This window comes from Urocitellus parryii, chromosome 3 (assembly GCF_045843805.1).
Source record: "Urocitellus parryii isolate mUroPar1 chromosome 3, mUroPar1.hap1, whole genome shotgun sequence".
In the NCBI taxonomy this organism is placed as follows: Eukaryota; Metazoa; Chordata; class Mammalia; order Rodentia; family Sciuridae; genus Urocitellus; species Urocitellus parryii.
The window spans coordinates 81,917,156-81,938,668 of NC_135533.1; the positions used below are offsets into that span (position 1 = coordinate 81,917,156).

The window sequence follows — 21,513 nt, forward strand, 5'->3', positions numbered from 1 at the left end:
AATTATTATGTTTCTTTTAGGGGATTTGTTATTGGTGTATGGAAAAGCCATTGATTTTTGTATGTTGATCTTCTATTCCTGCTACTTTGCTGAATTTGTATATCAGCTCAAAAAGTCTTCTAGTGGAGTTTTTTTTTTTAAATTTAAGTATAGAATCATCATCTGTTAACAGCCATACATTGACTCCTTCTTTTCCTTTTTGTATCTTATTCTCCTGTGTAATTTCTGTGGCTAAAATTTCAAGTACTATATTGAATGAAAGTGATGAGTGTGGACGTTTTTGTCTGGTTTCTATTTTAGAGTAAATGCTTTCAATTTTTCCCCATTCAATATGATGGTGGCTTTTGTTTTGTCATATATAACCTGTATGATGTTGAGGTAAATTCCTTATGTCCCTAGTTTCTCTAGTATTTTTAACATGAATGGACACTTTTGCTTTCTAATGGTTCAATGTATGCAATTTTTTTCATGCAAAAATTACTTAAAAGTAACCTTTAGGGTATGTGTATATGATGTATATGAAACACAAATGAATTTGGTGTCTTGACTTGGAAAATACATCCCTAAGATACCTCATTAAGTATTTGGAGATAGTCTAAAACACTTCAAGCATTTTGGAGAAGAGATGCTTAACCTGAATTAAAAGACTTTTTGCCTGCCTTGTCTCTTTATTTATTTACGTCACCAGAATATTCTTTAAATTTGGGTTCATTTTGCTAAGAAATACTTTGTTTATATTTTTCAAGTACTTAAGAAACATATTTCTATAATGAAAGTCAAAAAAAATTAAAGTTCATGATTTCTAACTTCCAGTGCATTTATTAATCCTTTTGTGGCATAAAATACATGGTTGGTTTTTCATAATTGTTCCTTATGAGTTAAAAAAGTATATTCTAGGTTTTCTTGGGGTGCAATTCTAGATATACACAGTCATTTATCACTTAATAAAGGGGATACATTCTCAGAAATGCATTGTTAGGCAGTTCCATTGTTGTGCAAACATCGCAGAGTATACTTACATAAACCTGGTAATATAGCCTACTAATGAATACCTATAAGTGGTACCTATAAGTGGTAGAGCTTATTTCTTTTAGGCTACAAATAAGTACATTTTTTTCTGTACTGAATACTGTAGGCGTTTGTAAGGTGGTGCTAAGTATTTGTGAGTGTGAACATTGAAAAGGTATAGGAAAAATATGGTATAAAAGATTAAAATGGTACACCTTTATAAGCATTTACCATGGGCTTGCAGGATTGTACGTTGCCCTGGGTGAGTTGCTAAGTGAGTGATGAGTGAGTGTGAAGCCTTGGGACATTATTTTACATTACTGTAGACTTTATGAACACTATGCTTAGGTGACACTAATAAAAACAATTTTTTAGTTTAATAAGAAATTAACCTTAGCTTACTTTATTTTTCAAATGTTTGACTCATGTAGTAATAGTTTAAAATACAAATACATTGTATGGCTGTAAAAAATATTTTTCTCTGTATCCTCAATCTATAAACTTTTTCTGTTATTCAAATTTTTATTTATTTTTACTTTTTAAACTTTCTTTTCTTTTTTGTTAAAAACAGACACAAACACAGTAGCTTAGGCCTTTGCAGGGGCTTAATAATCAATATTTCTGTCTTCTGCCTCCACATGTTGTCTTACTGGGAATGTCTTTCAGACACTCAGAACTGTCATTTCCTATGATGATAATGCTTTCTTCTGGAGTACCTCCTTGAAGGTACCTTCCTGAGACTGTTTTAAGAGTTAATTTTTTTAGTGATATTTCCATTTATTTCACTTTTAGGATAAAAATTTTTCTATCTCATACATGATTGGACACATATTTTGCTTTAAAATTAATAGTCACAATGGAAGAAACAGTGGTTTATTTTTCTAATCAAGTGTGACCAAGCTGCAGAATCTTAAGGCCTCAACAAATGTATCTTAGTATTTTCTCTGAACAATAAGATCTTTTATTTTAATTATTCTTGGTGAACAGTGATGATGTTTCTTCATTGGTTTTCACTGCCAAAGAGTCATGACAGGTGGTTTAACAGGGGATTCCATCATATAAATCCTCATTTCCAGTGCAACAGCTGTTGGCAATCTTTCATTGAAAGTCCATCCATCAGGATTTCTCTCTATCGTGGTTGACCAAGGAGTCAAGCTTTGGCTGCCAGGGCTTCATTCTGCTGAATATGATATTCTTGAAATCTCATGGATATTCTTTGTGTCATTTTTAACTATTTCTGTAAGCAATGTTCTGAACAGGTGATCTCTTCAGGTTTTACTTGTTGTAAAGTCTTTTACACAGTCCAAAAAGCAGGTTTCTGTAAGTTTATTGTATGTTCCAAGGAATTCCCTAAACTGTTTTATCTGATCAGATTCTGGCATTTGTGCAGCCATATTCTCTTGGTATGTTTATTAATCACCAGTCAGGTCAGGAGTGCTTCAGTCGAAGATGAGTCCCTTGAATTTTATCCAATATCTTAATCTTGTAGGGAGATGTGCTGCCTTTAAAATAAAAATCAAGAGTTAACTTTTTTTAAATAAGTAGAAGTAGTATACTCTTAAAATAACAAAAAGGTTCCTTAGACTATTAAATACATTAACTAGTAACAATCTTTCATTATAATTTTCAAATATGTACTATACATAATTTTTATGTGTTATATACTTTTATACAACTGTCAGTGCAGTAGGTTTGTTTACACCAGTATCACCACTAACATGTCAGTAATGCATCATGATAACTATGGCATCACTAGGTGATATAAATTTTTCAGTTCAGTTGTGGTCATATAGAACCACTGTTGTATATGTGATTTTACTGACTGAAATGTTAAATAATGCATAACTGTATATCATCTTAAGCTTTAATCCTTATCCTTACTTACTTTTTGTATTTTGAACACCTGAAGGAACTAGAGGGATACACACACACACGCACAAACACACTGGACATTAATATATTCACAATTATATTTTAAACTTTTCTTTTTAACCACTATGTAATCTTATTTTTTCACTTATCACATTTTGGTATAAAATCTTGTTTCCTTTTAAAATTCCCATCCCACTTTTATTTTTGGTTAATAATTACTTTATATATTTTTTCTTTTTTTCTTTGTATCCAGTTTTTGAACTACCTCTTAGCTAATGCACTCATGATCAATTCTTAAAAGACTTCAACTTAGAAATTTGTCTTTTGATTGGTAACTTAGTTGACTTACATATCTAATTATTGTTTGTTTAGAACTTATTTCCATGATCTTATTTTTGTATCTGTATCATGATTTCTTTTTTCCTTTTTGTCTCACTTCTATCCCTAATACTTAAGATCTCCCCTGTCTTTGGTGTCCCCCTTTCTGTCTCATTCCCTAAAGCAACCAGCAAAACAACCAATATTGTTGATTAGGATTATAGTCACAAGTTATGAATACTGTGTTTGATAGTTCAATCAAATAAAATTTGAAGTTACTTTCTCATTATTTCTTAGGTGTTATTTGGTGTCTTTGGACTTTTTCAAGATATTAGGATATTTTCCTTGTGCTTTCAGAGACATTTTTGTGTAGTTGACTTTATGAGGTATTAAATGTTTAAAGATATCATGTTTCTGTCTCTCATATAAATAATTATTTAACTGGCTATAAAATTATTAGATCCAAAGGCCATTTTTCTCTATGGAACTTTGATAATGATAATCTATTATTATCTGAGTTTTGTAATTTATCAGTTCTTTGACTTTTTGTCCCTCTGAAAGCTTTAAGATTTTCTCTTGACTGTTACTAAATTACACTATAACATGTTTAAGTTTTGATATAATTCAGGTCAGTTCAGTTTTGAATTCTTATCTTTCTTTAATTCTAGGAAATCTTTGATATATATTTAAGAAACTGCTGCAGCTGTTTTTTTTTTCTTTACCCCACCTCGTGAATTTTTCTTTCATCCCAGCTCTTCTGTTACATGGATATTTAAACTTCTTTTATCCTCTGCATATTGTAACTGTTAATGCAGTTTTTTCTTTTTATCCCTTTTAGGGGCTTTTTGGAGGTATCCTTGATTTAACTATCTGTCTCACCAGTAGGTTCTCTAACTGTATGTCTTCTGTCATTTTTCTAGTCCATTGTGTTTTTTATTTTAAATTGGTTCCATTCATACCCATTATCTTTCGTTGGTTATTATTTATAAGTACCAGGTTGTATTTCCAATACTCTTTCTTTTGTTATTTGTTTGCTTATTTTGAGTTCTTATTATCTGGGAATCTGTTACTGATTTTTCTTCTTTTATAAGGCGGCTTATTTTGTTGTACTTCTCTCCAAGAACTTGTGTATTTCACACATTTCATCTTCCCTTTTACCTGTCTTTAAGATTACATATTTCCTTGAGACTAGAACTGCCTTAGCTCTGTATGTTGTGTAGGTATGGGATAACATGGTAGAGAGGCAGAGTAAGAGTGACATCCTATACTATAATTTTTAAAGATTTCTGATGCCTTTAGGGAATAGAATGGGGTTGTTTTTTGTGGTGTAGAACTTCTGGTGTTGCAGTTAGGGTGTAGCTATTGCCTATCTGCTTCTCTTCTAGATGGTCTTAATCAACATTCCTCCCAGTTCCTTTTTTTTCCCAATTCATTTAATTTTATTTTTTTCTTTTTTAATTGCTTTTATTTTTTAAATACATGACAGTGGAATGCATCACAATTCTTATTATACATATGAAAAATTGTGTTCTATATCTCTCCCAGTTCCTTTACCTCAGCCTCTGTTGGGGGCTACCACTTGGACATAAATGCTCCCATGTATTTAGGAGAAATGGGAAGGAAAAAGAATGCTCAGGGGCTGGCCAACCTTGCTCTCCTGGTTATCAGTTTTTGCCTCATCTGTGTCCTTATGTGGTATAACCCCATTGCCTCTTGCTGGTGCTGCTGTTTTTCTGCCCAAGGAAAGAGAGAGAGAGAGAGAGTACGGTACATGAAGGAAGTTCTGTTTTCCCACAAGTTATTTTTTTGCTGTGGTATATAGATCTTCTTACACTTGCAAGAACTATTCATTTAGTGGTAAGAACCATCCATTGTCTTTTGAGGATTTCTCAAAGAGTTTTGTGATAAGTTTTTTTTTGGAAACTATTAAGCTTTTCTCTTGTCTCTGTACCATTTCTAGGGTTTGATTCCTTGAGAGAGCCAGCAGATTGTGTTGGCTACCTTGTTGAGACTACCTTGTCTCTTCCATTCTTTATTTTTTTCTTTACTTTTTCTTTGTTTTTATTGGTACATTTTAATTATAAATAATTGATTCATTATGCCATATTTGTACATGCACATGACATAATTTGATAAATCACATCTCCCAGCATTTTACCTTTCCTTCCCCTTCTTTTTCTCCTTCCCTCATCTGCTTGCTCTGTCTCCCTCCTATTATTATTTTAATTAGTGCATTATAAATATATATGTATGTAAGTGGTATCACTGGGGTATGTTCATATATGTACATAGCATAATTTAGTGGATTTTGTTTCCCATTACTTCCCTAGGCCTTCCTGTCCTTATTCCCTCTTGATCCCCTTCTCGTTTGTTTCTTTTCTATTTTGGTTAAATCCCTTTTTTAAAAAAATTCCTTTCCCCCCAGTCTTTTAAAAATGTTTTCAAGTACATATATATGCTTAATGTTTTTACTTAATTGGAATTATTTGTATATTTTGGTGTATATATAATATATTTTTGTCCAGCAATATACTGGGAACACCATGTCAGGACAAACATTTGTTACTCTTATTTAAAGTCAGGAAATAGAGGCCAATTAATTTTAACAATTTAGTTTGTTAAAAACCTAAGAATATCCACTTGAATCAAATGTATGAAATATGATATGTCAAGAGCTTTGTAATGTTTTGAACAACGAATAAAAAAACCCCTAAGAATATAAAACTTGCTGTTTGAATGAATTGACTTAATATAACTTACTTCAAAAATGGTCCCAAAATCACCTTTTAGATAGTTCTGTGTTTTCATCTGATAAGTCTTAAGTTTTATTTATAAACTTCTTAAGAATGGGGATTCAAATACTGTTTTTTCATCTCCTATGTTCAATACAGTGCTTGAATCCTAACTTGAAGTTAATAAGTTTTAATATATTTTTTTCTGGTTCTTGGGATTAAACTCAGGGATGCTTTACCATTGAGCTAAGTTTCTGGGCCTGTACATATATATTTTTTTGAGACAAGGTCTTGCTAAGTTACAGAGGCTGGCCTTGAACTTGTGATCCTGCTGTCCCCACCTCCTGAGTCAATAGAATTACAGGTGTGCACTTCTATGCCTGAAAATAATCTTTAATAAATAGAAGTATTTCTCTTTGTAGGATTTATCAACCTCTTTAGAAGCAGTGTATGGACAGGCCAAAGAAGGAACAAATTCTGAAGAAATACTTAAAAAATTTTATGAGTGGAAGTGTGATAAAAGACAGGAATTCACCAATGTGAGGAGTGAAACTGAGGCTTCTCTGCAACATCTTGTAGCATGGTTCCAGAGCACTCTAAAGGTAAAGGAAACTCTTATTCAGTGGCATTTGTGGCATAAAATGGGGGGGGGATCCATATACATTACTCATATCCTTTGTTTAAAAGCTAACATTGTCTACTCATCCCTGTCAGGTTTAAATTTGCTACCTGAGGATCAAGGTTCTTTATCAGCTTTTAGTCAGACTGCTCCTTTCATTATTGTCAAAAAAAACAAAGCAAAACAAAACAAAACCCAACAACAACAACAACAAAAAACAACAAACATCATTTAGGTTTTGCTTTTGCTCTTACTTTTCCTCTGCATTGTCCTCTCACCTTTCTTTTTTTTTTTTTTTTTTTTTTTTTTTTTTTTTTTTTTTTTTTTAAGTTCTTTTTTTTTTATTATTGTTGGTCGTTCAAAACATTACATAGTTCCTCATACATCATATTTCACAGTTTGATTCAAATGAGTTATGAACTCCCAATTTTCTCCCGTATACAGATTGCTGCATCACATCAGTTACCCTTCCATTGATTGACATATTGCCTTTCTAGTGTCTGATGTATTCTGCTGTCTATATTATTCTCTACTATCCCCCCTCCCCTCCCCTCCCCTCCCCTGTTCTCTCTCTACCCCTTCTACTGTAAATCACTTCTTCCATTTGAATTATCTTGTCTTACCCCTCCTTTCCTCTTATATGTCATTTTGTATAACCCTGAGGATCACCTTCCATTTCCATGCGATTCCCCTTCTCGTTTCCTTTCCCTCCCACCTCTCAACCCTGTTAATGAAAATCTTCGTCTCAAGCTCTTCGTCCCTACCCTGTCCTTGTTTCCTCCCCTTATATCAGAGGAGTCATTTGGTATTTGTTTTTTAAAGATTGACTAGCTTCACTTAGCATAATCTGCTCTAATGCCATCCATTTCCCTCCAAATTCTATGATTTTGTCATTTTTAAATGCAGAGTAATACTCCATTGTGTATAAATGCCACATTTTTTTAATCCATTCATCTATTGAAGGGCATCTAGGTTGATTCCACAATCTTGCTATCGTGAATTGTGCTGCTATGAACATCGATGTAGCAGTGTCCCTGTAGCATGCTCTTATTAGGTCTTTAGGGAATAGACCGAGAAGGGGAATAGCTGGGTCAAATGGTGGTTCCATTCCCAGCTTTCCAAGAAATCTCCATACTGCTTTCCAAATTGGCTGCACCAATTTGCAGTCCCACCAGCAATGAAGAAGAGTGCCCTTTTCCCCACATCCTCTCCAGCACTTATTGTTGTTTGACTTCCTAATGGCTGCCAATCTTACTGGAGTGAGATGGTATCTTAGGGTAGTTTTGATTTGCATTTCTCTGACTGCTAGCGATGGTGAGCATTTTTTCATGTACTTATTGATTGTTTGTATGTCCTCTTCTGAGAAGTGTCTGTTCAGGTCCTTTGCCCATTTATTGATTGGGTTACTTGTTGTCTTATTGTCTAATTTTTTGAGTTCTTTATATATTCTGGTTATTAGGGCTCTATCTGAAGTGTGTGGAGTAAAGATTTGTTCCCAGGATGTAGGCTCCCTGTTTATCTCTCTTATTGTTTCTTTTGCTGAGAAAAAACTTTTTAGTTTGAGTAAGTCCCATTTGTTGATTCTAGTTGTTAACTCTTGCGCTATGGGTGTCCTATTGAGGAATTTGGAGCCTGCTCCCACAGTATGTAGATCATAACCAACTTTTTCTTCTATCAGATGCCGTGTCTCTGATTTAATATCAAGCTCCTTGATCCATTTTGAGTTAACTTTTGTGCAAGGCGAGAGATAGGGATTCAGATTCATTTTGATGCAAATGGATTTCCAGTTTTCCCAGCACCATTTGTTGAAGATGCTATCCTTCCTCCATTGCATGCTTTTAGCCCCTTTATCAAATATAAGATAGTTGTAGTTTTGTGGATTGGTTACTGTGTCCTCTATTCTATACCATTGGTCCACCCGCCTGTTTTGGTACCAGTACCATGCTGTTTTCGTTACTATTGCTCTGTAGTATAGTTTGAAGTCTGGTATCGCTATACCGCCTGATTCACACTTCCTGCTTAGTATTGTTTTTGCTATTCTGGGTCTTTTATTATTCCATATGAATTTCATGATTCTTTTATCTATTTCTACAAGAAATGCAGCTGGGATTTTGATTGGCATTGCATTGAACTTATAGAGAACTTTTGGTAATATTGCCATTTTGATGATGTTGGATCTGCCTATCCATGAGCAGGGTATATTTTTCCATCTTCTAAGGTCTTCTTCTATGTCTTTCTTTAGGGTTTTGTAATTTTCATTGTATAAATCTTTCACCTCTTTTGTTAGGTTGATTCCCAAGTATTTTATTTTTTTGGGGGATATTGTGAATGGAGTAGTTGTCCTCATTTCCGTTTCAGAGGATTTGTCGCTGATATACAGGAATGCCTTTGATTTATGCGTGTTGATTTTATATCCTGCCACTTTGCTGAATTCATTTATTAGCTCTAATAGCTTCTCTGTAGACCCTTTTGGGTCTGCTAGGTATAGAATCATATCATCTGCAAATAGTGATAATTTAAGTTCTTCTTTTCCAATTTTTATCCCTTTAATTTCTTTCGTCTGTCTAATTGCTCTTGCCAGTGTTTCAAGGACTATGTTGAACAGAAGTGGTGAGAGAGGGCATCCCTGTCTTGTACCAGATCTTAGAGGGAATGCCTTCAATTTTTCTCCATTCAGAATGATGCTGGCCTGTGGCTTATCATATATTGCTTTTACAATGTTGAGGTATGATCCTGTTATCCCTAATTTTTCTAGAGTTTTGAACATAAAGGGATGCTGTACTTTGTCGAATGCTTTTTCTGCGTCTATCGAGACTATCATATGGTTCTTATTTTTTAGTCTATTGATGTGGTGGATAACATTTATTGATTTCCGTATATTGAACCAGCCTTGCATCCCATGGATGAATCCTACTTGATCATGGTGTATAATTTTTTTGATATGTATTTGAATCCGGTTCGCCAGAATTTTATTGAGAATTTTTGCGTCAAGGTTCATTAGAGATATTGGTCTGTAGTTTTCTTTCTTTGAAGTGTCTTTGTCTGGTTTCGGAATCAGGGTGATGTTGGCCTCGTAGAATGAATTTGGAAGTTCTCCCTCTTTTTCTATTTCCTGAAATAGCTTGAAAAGTATTGGTGTTAGTTCCTCTTTAAAGGTTTTGTAAAACTCTGCTGTATACCCATCCGGTCCTGGGCTTTTCTTAGTTGGTAGTCTTTTGATGGTTTCTTCTATTTCTTCTATTGTTATTGGTCTGTTTAGGTTGTCTATATCCTCCTGGTTCAATCTGGGCAGATCGTAAGACTTAAGGAATTTATCTATGCCTTCACTATCTTCTATTTTATTGGAGTATAAGGCTTCAAAATAGTCTCTGATTATCTTCTGTATTTCTGAAGTGTCTGTTGTGATATTGCCTTTTTCATCCCGTATGCTAGTAATCTGGGTTCTCTCTCTTCTTCTCTTCGTTAGCATGGCTAAGGGTCTGTCAATTTTATTTATTTTTTCAAAGAACCAGCTTTTAGTTTTGTCAATTTTTTCAATTGTTTCTTTTGTTTCAATTTCATTAATTTCAGCTCTGATTTTGATTATTTCTTGCCTTCTACTTCTTTTGCTGTTGTTTTGCTCCTCTTTTTCTAGGATTTTGAGATGAAGTATGAGATCATTTATTTGTTGGTTTTTTCTTTTTTTGAGGAATGAACTCCAAGCAATGAATTTTCCTCTTAGGACTGCTTTCAATGTGTCCCATAGATTCCGATATGTTGTGTCCGTGTTTTCATTTAACTCTAGGAATTTTTTAATTTCCTCCTTGATGTCTTCAATAACCCATATGTCACTCAGCAACCTGTTGTTCATTCTCCAAGTGATGCTTGATTTTTCCTTTCTTCTTTTATCATTGATTTTCAGTTTCATTCCATTATGATCAGATAAGATGCATGGTATTATCTCTACCCCTTTATATTGTCTAAGAGTTGCCCTGTGACATAATATATGGTCTATTTTTGAGAAGGTTCCATGTGCTGCTGAAAAAAAAGTGTAACTACTTGATGTTGGGTGGTAAAGTCTATATATGTCAATTAAGTCTAGGTTATTAATTGTGTTGTTGAGTTCTATAGTTTCCTTGTTTAACTTTTGTTTGGAAGATCTGTCCAGTGGTGAGAGAGGTGTGTTGAAGTCTCCCATGATGATTGTATGGTGGTCTATCAGACTCTTGAACTTGAGAAGAGTTTGCTTGATGAACACCGCTGCACCATTATTTGGGGCATATATATTTATGATTGTTATGTCTTGTTGGTTTATGGTTCCCTTGAGCAGTATGAAGTGTCCTTCTTTATCCCTTTTGATTAGCTTTGGCTTGAAATCTATTTTATTAGATATGAGTATGGACACGCCTGCTTGTTTCCGCTGTCCATATGAGTGGTATGATTTTTCCCAACCTTTCACCTTCAGTCTATGGATATCTTTTTCTATCAGATGCGTCTCCTGTAGACAGCATATTGTTGGGTCTTGTTTTGTGATCCATTCTACTAGCCTGTGTCTCTTAATTGGTGAGTTTAAGCCATTGACATTTAGGGTTATTATTGAGATATGGTTTGTACTTCTATCCATATTTGTTTGTTGATGTTACTAAACCTGATTTGTTATCCTCTTTGACTACTTTCCCCCCTTTACTGTCCTACCTCCCATTGTTGGTTTTCAATGTTATTTTCCATTTCCTCTTCCTGCAATGTTTTGCCAAGGATTTTTTGAAGAGATGGTTTTCTAGCTGCGAATTCTTTTAACTTTTGTTTATCATGGAAGGTTTTAATTTCATCTTCTAACCTGAAGCTTAATTTTGCCGGATACACGATTCTTGGTTGGAACCCATTTTCTTTCAGTGTTTGAAATATGTTATTCCAGGATCTTCTAGCTTTCAGAGTCTGTGTTGAGAGATCAGCTGTTATCCTGATTGGTTTACCCCTAAATGTAATCTGCTTCCTTTCCCTTGTAGCTTTTAAAATTCTTTCCTTATTCTGTATGTTGGACATCTTCACTATAATGTGTCTAGGTGTGGATCTCTTATGGTTTTGTACATTCGGCGTCCTGTAGGCTTCTAGGATTTGGGATTCTGTCTCATTCTTCAAGTCTGGGAAGTTTTCTCGTATTATTTCATTGAATAGGCTGTGTATTCCTCTGGTTTGGAGCTCTGTGCCTTCCTGTATCCCAATGACTCTTAAATTTGGTCTTTTGATATTGTCCCATATTTCTTGGATGTTCTGTTCATGGTTTCTTAGCAGACTTGCTGAGCTGTCTATGTTCTTTTCCAGTTGAAATACTTTGTCTTCATTGTCTGATGTTCTCTCTTCTAAGTGATCTACTCTGCTGGTAGTATTCTCAATTGAGTTTTTAAGTTGGTTTATTTTTTCCTGCAATTCTAGTATTTCTATTTGTTTGTTTTTTATTTCCTCTATCTCCCTGTGAAATTGATCTTTTACTTCCTGGATTTGTTTGTCAATGTGATCTTTCATTATCTGATTTTGCTGTCTCATGTCTTCCTTGAGACTCCAGATCATCTGAAGCATGTATATCCTGATCTCTCTATCTGACATTCCATCTGTTGCACCTATTACCTCTTCTAAAGTTGAGTTGACCTGCATTGCCTGTGGTCCTTTCTTTCCTTGTCTTTTCATACTGCTGGCGTTTCTTTCTGCTTGGTGAAACTGTTGTGTTTTTGAAATTTTTCCTCTATTTATTTATATTGCTCTTGTATAGTTGAATAATCACCCTTGCAGGGCATGTAGTGGCTGTGATCCTCCTCCAATTGGTGTGATCCGTCTACCACGCTGGGAGGCCCTAGGTCTGCTCTGCTGGTCGGTCAAAGGTCCGCCTACCCAGCAGGCACGAGGGGCACCTCTATCACTCCGCAGGTTGCTGGGCCTAACCTCCCGATGGGTCAAAGGTTCGCCTAGCTTGCAGGGGGCTGCTCCCGGAGCGAGAGCTAGGCCTCCCGGGGGAGCCCGGATGGTGGAGGCCGACTGCCGGTTCAGGCGGGGTGGGCCAAGCCGCACTGGGTGCCGGCGGCTTGCAAACGCGGCTGGTATCAGCAGGACTTAACTCCTGCACCCGCTGCGGGGGCACCTTTATCACCGAGTAGCTGCGGTCGCGTGGTTGGGACCCGGGCGGGTGGGGCCGCTTCTCCCAGGGCGAGAGCTGGGCCTCCCGGGGGAGCCCGGATGGCGGAGGACTGCCGGTTCAGGCGGGGCGGGCCAAGCCGCTCCGGGATCCCGCGGGTTGCAAAGGTGGCTGGCGTCTGCAGGACTTAACTTCTGCACCCGCTGCCGGTTCGGGCGGGGCGGGCCAAGCCGCTCAGGGATCCCGCTGGTTGCAAAGGCGGTTGGCGTCCGCAGGACTTAACTTCTGCACCCGCCGCCGGTTCGGGCGGGGCGGGCCAAGCCGCTCAGGGTTAACGCGAGTTGCAAAGGTGGCTGGCGTCTGCAGGACTTAACTTCTGCACCCGCCACGTGGGCACCTTTATTGTTGAGTAGCTGTGGCTGCCTGGTTAGGAACCGGGCGGGTGGGGCCGCTTTTCCCTGGGCGAGAGCTAGGCCTCCCGGGGGAGCCCGTATGGTGGAGGACTGCCGGTTCGGGCGGGGCGGGCCAAGCCGCTCAGGGATCCCGCGGGTTGCAAAGGCGGTTGGCGTCTGCAGGACTTAACTTCTGCACCCGCCGCCGGTTCAGGCGGGGAGGGCCAAGCTGCTCAGGGTTCCCGCGGGTTGCAAAGGCGGCTGGCGTCTGCAGGACTTAACTTCTGCACCCACCACGTGGGCACCTTTATTGCCGAGTAGCTGTGGCTGCCTGGTTAGGAACCGGGCGGGTGGGGCCGCTTTTCCCAGGGCGAGAGCTAGGCCTCCCGGGGGAGCCTGTATGTCGGAGGACTGCCGGTTCCGGCGGGGAGGGCCAAGCCGCTCAGGGATCCCGCGGGTTGCAAAGGTGGCTGGCGTCTGCAGGACTTAACTTCTGCACCCACCACGAGGGCACCTTTATCTCCAAGTAGCTGAGGCCACCTGGTTAGAAACCGGGCGGGTGGGGCCGCTTCTCCCAGGGCGAGAGCTAGGCCTCCCGGGGGAGCCCGTATGGCGGAGGACTGCCGGTTCGGGCGGGGCGGGCCAAGCCACTCAGGGTTCCCGGGGGTTGCAAAGGTGGCTGGCGTCTGCAGGACTTAACTTCTGCACCCGCCACGTGGGCACCTTTATCGCTGAGTAGCTGTGGCTGCCAGGTTAGGAAGCGGGCGGGTGGGGCCGCTTCTCCCAGGGCGAGGGCTAGGCCTCCAGGGGGAGCCGCCTGCCGGAGCGGCTGATGGTTGGGGGACTAGACCTCTGTGCCCGCGTGGCCTTCCAAGATCCACTTCTCTGGGGCAACCTGTCACTTCGAGTAAACCTACCAGTTCACGGCAGCTCTCCTCTTAAGGAAGTTATGCTAGAAGTTCCTCCGTAGCTAGGCTGCAGCTGTTTCGATGAGTCTTTCATATCCCGTTAAAGTGGAGACGTTGGAGTCGCTGCTTCCTCGCCGGCCGCCATGTTGGATCTCCCTCTCACCTTTCTTAAACACTAATTTTCTTTAGGTGTGCTATATGCATGTAACTTCTCTTTTCTGGTACATGTGTTTTATGAGGGTAAGTCTTTTCTTTTTTCCTCTGTAATCTTATTTCCCCTATATCACTCAGGGCATTCCTAATGCTTTTTTTCAGGTATAAAGGTAAAATGAATCCTAACTGAATTAATTAATTGAGTTTATTTATTTATTTATTTATTTGCAAATGAGGCTTTTGATCTGTCTTTGGAAGAATCACTGATTTCTGAAGACACACTTGGTAATATTGATGAAATCCTAGAGAAGACTGAGTCATGTGTCTGTAAAGAGCTGGAAATATCTCTGATTGTGAGTATTGATATTCTTTATTATTGCTTTCTTTGAAGCCATGTTTTCTTTTGTTAGTTAGAAAGTATTAACTATTAATTACTTTGTTTTACTTTTTAAAATTACTTTTAATTACTTTTTTTTAAAGAGAGAGGTGAGAGAGAGAGAGAATTTTTAATATTTATTTTTTAGTTTTTGGCGGACACTATATCTTTGTTTGTATGTGATGCTGAAGATCGAACCCGGGCCGCATGCATGCCAGGCGAGCACACTACCGCTTGAGCCACATCCCCAGCCCAGAAAGTATTAACTATTAAGACGGTTTTTTTTGCTAACTAGGAAGTATTAAGACTGATATGATCTTTCCTCTTATAGTCCTGTTTGAAAGAGTAACACTTGAAGTTGTAATCTGTATATAGTGCAAAATCTTATTCTTCTGTAGGGTGGTATTTTCACTTTAATAAGAACATTTCACACTTTGAAAGCTAATATTTAATTCAAGGAAATATCTCTTCATCTGAGTGGATCAGCTTTCTATAGCATTTGATGCTTGTGTTTATTGTATATAGTGACTTCAACTAAAAACAACTAAAAATTTGGGAGAGCTTTGGAAGTAGACACACAGATTAATTAGTATTCCCTTTTTTATTGTATATAATATGTATTCCTGTATCAAATTTTATTTATTTTTATGTGATGCTGAGGATTGAACCCAGTGCCTCACACATGCTAGACAAGTGCTCTACCACTGAGCCACAACCACAATCCATGATATTTCCTTTTTTTAAACAAGAATTTTAGTAAATTACTAAAATAATTAATAATGAGAGTGTCTTTTTTTCTTTTTCTTCGTTAGCTTGGCTAAGGATGTTGAGAGCCACAGCCAAAGGGGCCCCTTTGGCTGTGGCTCTCAACATCTCCCCTTCCCAAAGGGTTTATCAATTTTATTTGTTTTCAAGCAAACTATTTTGTTGATTTTTAAAAAAATTCTTTTTGTTTCAGTTTCATTGATTCAGGTTCTGATTTCAATTATTTCCCATCTTCTACTGCTTTTGATATTGATTCCAGAAGAGTATTTTGTAATCTTAACATTTCTCATTAGGATGCTCACTAGTTGTTCAAGTTGCTTTCCAAAGTCTTAGTGATTATGCTTTTCATTTTACTTCTTTCTTTTTTACTCTATGAACAACTGAATTTTCCTTTTGTTAAATAGGTTTGGTTGGTGCTGTCAGGTATGATATAAGTGGATGTTAATAGATGATTTCTACAATGAGTGTTGAAGTTTTTTATATTGTTTGTTTCTTTATTTAGCAGGTTAGTATTCCTGATTTTCTTTAGCATTGTATTCCAGACAGCTTTGGGGATAATATATAGAGTAATAGAGGTAAAATTTTCCATTAAATGTCTTTAATATCAAGGTTCTATCTAGAAAAAAATTGTTCTTGAGTAGTAGTTTGAAATAAATATAGTAATTTAAAGGTGTAATTTTGAACTTTATTTATTATTATTGAAGATTTTAACTATTTTTGGCTATTCTCATGTGTGATTCCACATGTGATTTTATTTAGGAGCAAGGTGATGCAGATAAGGAGATCATTTTAAATACTTACAGTCAAGTACTACAGAAAATCCGTTCAGAGGAAAGGCTCATTGCCACAGTACAATCCAAGTACAGGAACAGTGCTGAGGTTGGATTTTGTTTTGTCTTAATGTTCTTCCAAATTGATGCTTTGGATTTTTTTTAACATTTAAATTTTTCTCTAGTTGTTTAATTCTCATTGGGTCAGTAAATTATTATTGCTGAGAAAACTGTAGCTGTAGTTATAAGGTATATAATTGAATTCACTATAAAGTGGGAATGATGATTTTTATTGATATAAATATATGCATATATATGGATTTATGCACATATATATGTATGTGTGTATTTTTTTAATAGCTGGGGATTGATCCCAGGGCTGCTGTACCACTGAGTCTACATCTGTAGCCCTTTTTATTTTTAATTTGATATGTTCTAAGTTTCCCAGGCTGGCCTCAAATTTGCTATCCTCCTGCCTAAGACTCTCAAGTAGCTGAGATTGCAGGTGTGTGCCTCTGTGTCTGACTAAATACATTTTATAATTCTTTTGTCCTTTGAGAAAGATTCATATTATTTCCTTTTTGAATGGAGAGAAAATATACACAGAATGCTTATTATTATGTTTCAGTAGTATATTATGAGCATTTTCCCATATGATTAAGATTCTTTTGTGCTGTCATTTTGAGTAGATAAATCATCATTCCTATATAGAAGTATAATGTTATCTAACCTTTCAACATATATGTTGGACATTAAGGTAACTTTTTCTCCTGCCTTAAAAAAACACAAAAAACAAAACAACACACTTTTTTTTTGTTTGTTTTTTGTTTTGGTATCAGGGATTGAATCCACGGATGCTTAAGCACTGAGCCACATCCTCAGCCCTTTTTATTTTTTATTTTGAGATAGGGTCTCACTAAGTTGCTTAGAGCCTCACTAAGTTGCAGAGACTGACTTTGAACTTGCAATCCTCCTGGAACTCAACCTCCTGAGCCACTGGGATTACAGGTGTGCACTATCATGCCTGGCCCATAATTTTTATAATCTCTCAGATTCCTAAAATTTTAATTCCCACATTATAATGAATGAAAATTATTAAAACTTGGTACATATAGTCAAACCACTTTGGGAAAGATTATTTCAATTTACATCCTCACTAGATATCCCAGTTTGCATCCATATTAACAATGTATGTCTTATTGTATGTCTTAGTTGAAGTATTGACTTTGTTACTTTTAGTGCTGAAACAGATTTCTTGAAGTGTGGATAATTAGGAAATTGGTAGAATTGTCTTGTTGAAAATTATAGAATTTTCAGAGTATTTCAGTTGTAGTCAGATCTTGGAGAAATAATATATGGTCAGTAAGTAAATGTTCAGTTAATATTACAGTCTGTTGTATTTGAAAATATGGTAATTCTTTCTCTTAGTTTAAAAAACAGATTATTGAATGTTTAAATAAGAGCCCCAGTGTGGATCACTTGCTGTCCATTAAGAAGACACTGAAAGGCTTAAAAGCTCGACTAAGATGGAAGTTGGTTGAAAAGAATAATTTGGAAGAAGTAAGGAAAAACAGTTGCTTCTAACTGAACTCTGTTTGTACCTCATTTTACTAGAGCTTTATTCATAAAAGTTGTACATAAATATACTTTTTAAAATAAGAGAGCTATTACATTTATGTTGTGTTTTATATACTTTAGATTTTTTTTCTGAGTGTATAAATAATTGAGACTATATTAACAGTGTAAACATTCTCCCATTTAAGTAAATGTTTTTATATTCTTTTTTTTTTTTTTTTTGCCATGCTGGGGATTGAATCCCAGCATGTTGGACAAGTGCTCTATCACTCAACCATATCACATTTCTGCCTCTTAAATGTTCTTTAAAAACACTTTACATGGCTTCCTTGGTGTTCAGTAACATGAACATTTTGCAGAAATTTTTAAGACTTTTTTGCTTTGAACTGTTAAGACTGTCTGTTGTAGTATAAAATCTACTTCATACAGGTAATAAATAGGGTACTTCCCTAAAGGTATATTTTTGAGATCATGGTATCTTTTGTTTACTCTTTTTTTTTTTAAATGACTGGACATAATACTTAATACTTCTTTCTTTTTCTATGCTTGCTTTCTTTTTTGCTCCTGGGTATTGAACCCAGGGGTGCTTTACCACTGGGCTACATCACCAGACCCACCCCCATGCTTTCCCCCTTTTCAAAAAAAATTTAAAGAAATTTTATTCTTATTATATATGACAGCAGAATGCATTATAATTCACATTACACATATAGAGCACAATTTTTCATATCTCCATCCCCAGCCCTTTCAAATTATTTCTTTTGAGACAGAGTCATATAATATTTCTTGCAAGTATTTTAAGTTGTTTTCATATGAAAACAGATGGAGGGATTAGGGTATTCAATCTCAACTAACCTTTAGGCTTGAAACATTGTGAGTAAACTGGCAATTCTCTGTATTCTCTTGAGGATTTAATATTTTTACAGAAGGAATCTATTATGAATTTTTTTTCATAATAGATTAATCAAACTTGATCATCTCTTTTCATCTTCTGAACACTTAGTTGGGAGTGGAGTGGTAATTATTCTAGATCTAATTTCACAGTTTAAGAGTTTTCCAGCTTTATCCTATTCTGGACTGTGGGGAAGGTAGGCCTTTTCTGTCTAATTTTTCAACATTTGGAGAAAAATATATAATTTTTAAAGCACATATCTTTTTAAACAATATTTTTTAGTTGTAGATGGACACACTTGTAGGGCATGGCTGCCTGCTTCCTGCTCTTGAGGCCACACATGCAGCTGGGACGGCTCCTGGTGATTAGCCGGGAGGCGGTGCTGTGGGCCATGACGGAGGAGGCAGACCACCTCCAGGAGAGGTCCAGGACTCTTCCACCCTCTGGACAGCTTGTGCCTTCCCTTACAGACTATGGGATGGGTGTACACGTGAATTTACTCCACCCTTCTGACCTTCATTCTGATTGGCTCCTGTGCAGTATATAAGCTGTGTGTACTTCCTTATTAAATGAGATCCTGCTTTGACTATTCTCCCTGGCACGTTTGATTGTCCTCCCAGGAGGGAGAGCTGGGTGCTGAGTGTGGGCGGCCAGTAGACCTTTACCTTTCTTGTCTCGTCTTGGTCGGGGCGTGCTTTTCCCGCTGGTCAGGAGGAGATGGGGGCTAAAAACCCTGACACACACTACCTTTATTTATTTGTTTTATTCATTTATTTATTTATTTTTATGTGGTGCTGGGATTGAATCCAGTGCCTCATGCATGTTAGACAGGCGCTCTAATATTGAGCCACAACTCCAGCCCAAAGCATATATATCTTTTAAAAAATATTTATTTATGTATCTTTTAGTTTTGGGTGGATACATTAGGTTGTTTTTATGTGGTGTTGAGGATCGAACCCAGTGCCTCATGCATGCTAGGTGAGCACTCTCCCATTGAGCCACCATCCCAGTCCTAAAAGCATATATATCTTTTAAGTTGGCTTTTTAATTAAAACTTCATTAGGGTCTTACAGAGTGTTTGTGAGTTCTGAATAATTTTTCCTGTAGTAGATTATTCACACATTGACTGTTGTTTTTTACAGTTTGGTATGTTGTATTTTTAACAAAGTCTTATATAAAAAACAATTCCAGGTAATTCAGTTTTGGTTGCTGTTTGAACACGTTTACTTTATGACTGCAGTTTGTCATCTTTTTTTTAAAAAAATATTTTTTTTAGTTGTTGATGGACCTTTGTTTTATTATTTATTTATATGCAGTCCTTAGAATTGAACCCAGTGCCTCACACATGGTAGGCAAGTGCTCTGCCACTGAGCCACAACCTCAGCCCCAGTCATCTTGATCTTTGAGAAAATCTACAGCAAATTAAAAGACCAAAAAAATCTCTGTAATTGATTTTTATCTTTATTGTTTATAGTTTCTTCCTGTAGGTTTTGGAAAAAAATCAGTGTTAGAATAAACTGAACTAAGTTTACTTTAACAAGTATTATGATGGTAGGTACTGAAGGATGCACAGATATCACTCAGAATGATTTACATAGAAGTTGAACTAATTTTATGGGAAGACTTGATTTTAGTCTGCTTAATGAGCCTGTAAAACCATTTTTTCTTTCTGATTAAAGTCTGATGACCATGATGGATCTGAGATTGAAAAAATAAAACAAGAAATTACTCAGTTGCGCAACAGTGTCTTTCAGGAAATTTATCATGAAAGGGAGGAATATGTAAGTCTTTGATTCTTTGAAATTTTAAATCAGATTTTGCTCTATAAATTGAATTAAAATACTCATTCTATAAAATGGACTATAATCACAAGGCCAGAGGTATTATCTTGGCATAAAAATATTTATATGAATTTAGAAATTTATTTCTTTTTTTCTTTTGACAGTGCTGTGGATGAAACCCAGGGCCTCACACATTCTGGCAAGCTCTTTATCACTGGGCTATACCCCTAGTGAAATTAATTTATGAAAGAATAATTCATGACCATACCATTGTGGAAATTATAAAAAAGGAAAAGACATTACTTATAACTTTTTCACCTAGTGGTAGTTTAGTTAGTAGTCACAATTAACTTTTGACTTCCTTTTACCTTTTTTTTTCTGTTGGTTTTCAGAATTGAGATTACAGTACACATACACACAGAGGCATCTTTTTTTGTTTAATATAAAGCATAAGAATTTCTTCAAATAAACCTATATGAACATCACTTTAGCATAATGTTTCAATGTAAACATTAATGGAACAACATTCTTTATTTTTGGTGAATGTAACATGGAACTACCTGTTTTTTTGAGAAAGTTGTATCTTAAGTCATCCATTCTACCCCTAATTACTGTTACCTTAGAAGAATTTATCAGTGTCTTTTCTCTTTAAAAAGGAAAAAATATTGTACTTTACGTCTGAGGCATATTATAGAGAAGAAGTCAATTTACAGTGCTATGAAAATAAAAAAGTACTATAAAATAATAGACATTTTAAGTGTCATGCTTTAATTACCAAACTCATCTGACTATATGTAACACCTTATGAATCTTTTGATAAAATTTACAAAAGTTTAGAAGTTTTTCTTAAGCATGTGACATGATTTTCCTTTTGTAAGGATCTTTAGTTTTCACATTTGCTTCAGAGTGAGTGATGCAGAGCTATGTATTTATTTTTTGTCTCAGGCTTTTATAATTTCTTTTCTTCTAAACGAGACATGCATTATTTTAAAATGCTACCATGTTCTTAATATTTTAGGAAATAATGACAGTTTATTATTCAAGTTGATATAGTATTATACATTTTCATTTTAGTTTGGAAGTGAGTATGAACTTTGACCTTAGGCTTATATATGTATACAAGGCATAAACTTGGTAATTAAGTTTTTCTTCTATTTGTAAAGTGCTAATTTTGATTCAAGGTATCACTTGGTTTTTGCTTGGTATTTCTGAAAAATAGAAATCAAAATTAGGATCATATATCTTA

At 36.3% G+C, this 21,513-nt stretch overlaps 2 protein-coding genes across 2 annotated transcripts in view; one reads left to right on the forward strand and one right to left on the reverse strand.

The window, feature by feature from the left end:
- The window catches only part of Stk31 (serine/threonine kinase 31), an 81,249-nt gene that overhangs the window by 32,403 nt on the left and 27,333 nt on the right, over positions 1-21,513 (forward strand). Inside the window, exons 12-16 of the mRNA XM_026400223.2 lie at positions 6,353-6,532; positions 14,345-14,461; positions 16,009-16,128; positions 17,448-17,579; positions 20,166-20,267. Coding sequence (XP_026256008.1) covers positions 6,353-6,532; positions 14,345-14,461; positions 16,009-16,128; positions 17,448-17,579; positions 20,166-20,267 — 651 coding nt within the window. The remainder of the gene's footprint in view (positions 1-6,352; positions 6,533-14,344; positions 14,462-16,008; positions 16,129-17,447; positions 17,580-20,165; positions 20,268-21,513) is intronic.
- LOC113190728 (mitochondrial import inner membrane translocase subunit Tim9-like) lies at positions 2,159-2,402 on the reverse strand. Its single transcript, XM_026400227.1, has 2 exons — positions 2,287-2,402; positions 2,159-2,204 (listed from the first exon to the last, which is right to left on the reverse strand). The coding sequence occupies exons 1-2, from the start codon at positions 2,400-2,402 to the stop codon at positions 2,159-2,161; spliced, it is 162 nt and encodes a 53-aa protein (XP_026256012.1).

Coding starts and splice junctions, on each gene's coding strand:
- LOC113190728 (XM_026400227.1), bottom strand. CDS start 2,402: ATGGCTGCACAAATGCCAGAATCTGATCAGATAAAACAGTTTAGGGAA. Junction 2,205..2,286: donor GTAAAAGACTTTACAACAAG/TAAAACCTGAAG, acceptor CATGAGATTTCA/AGAATATCATATTCAGCAGA.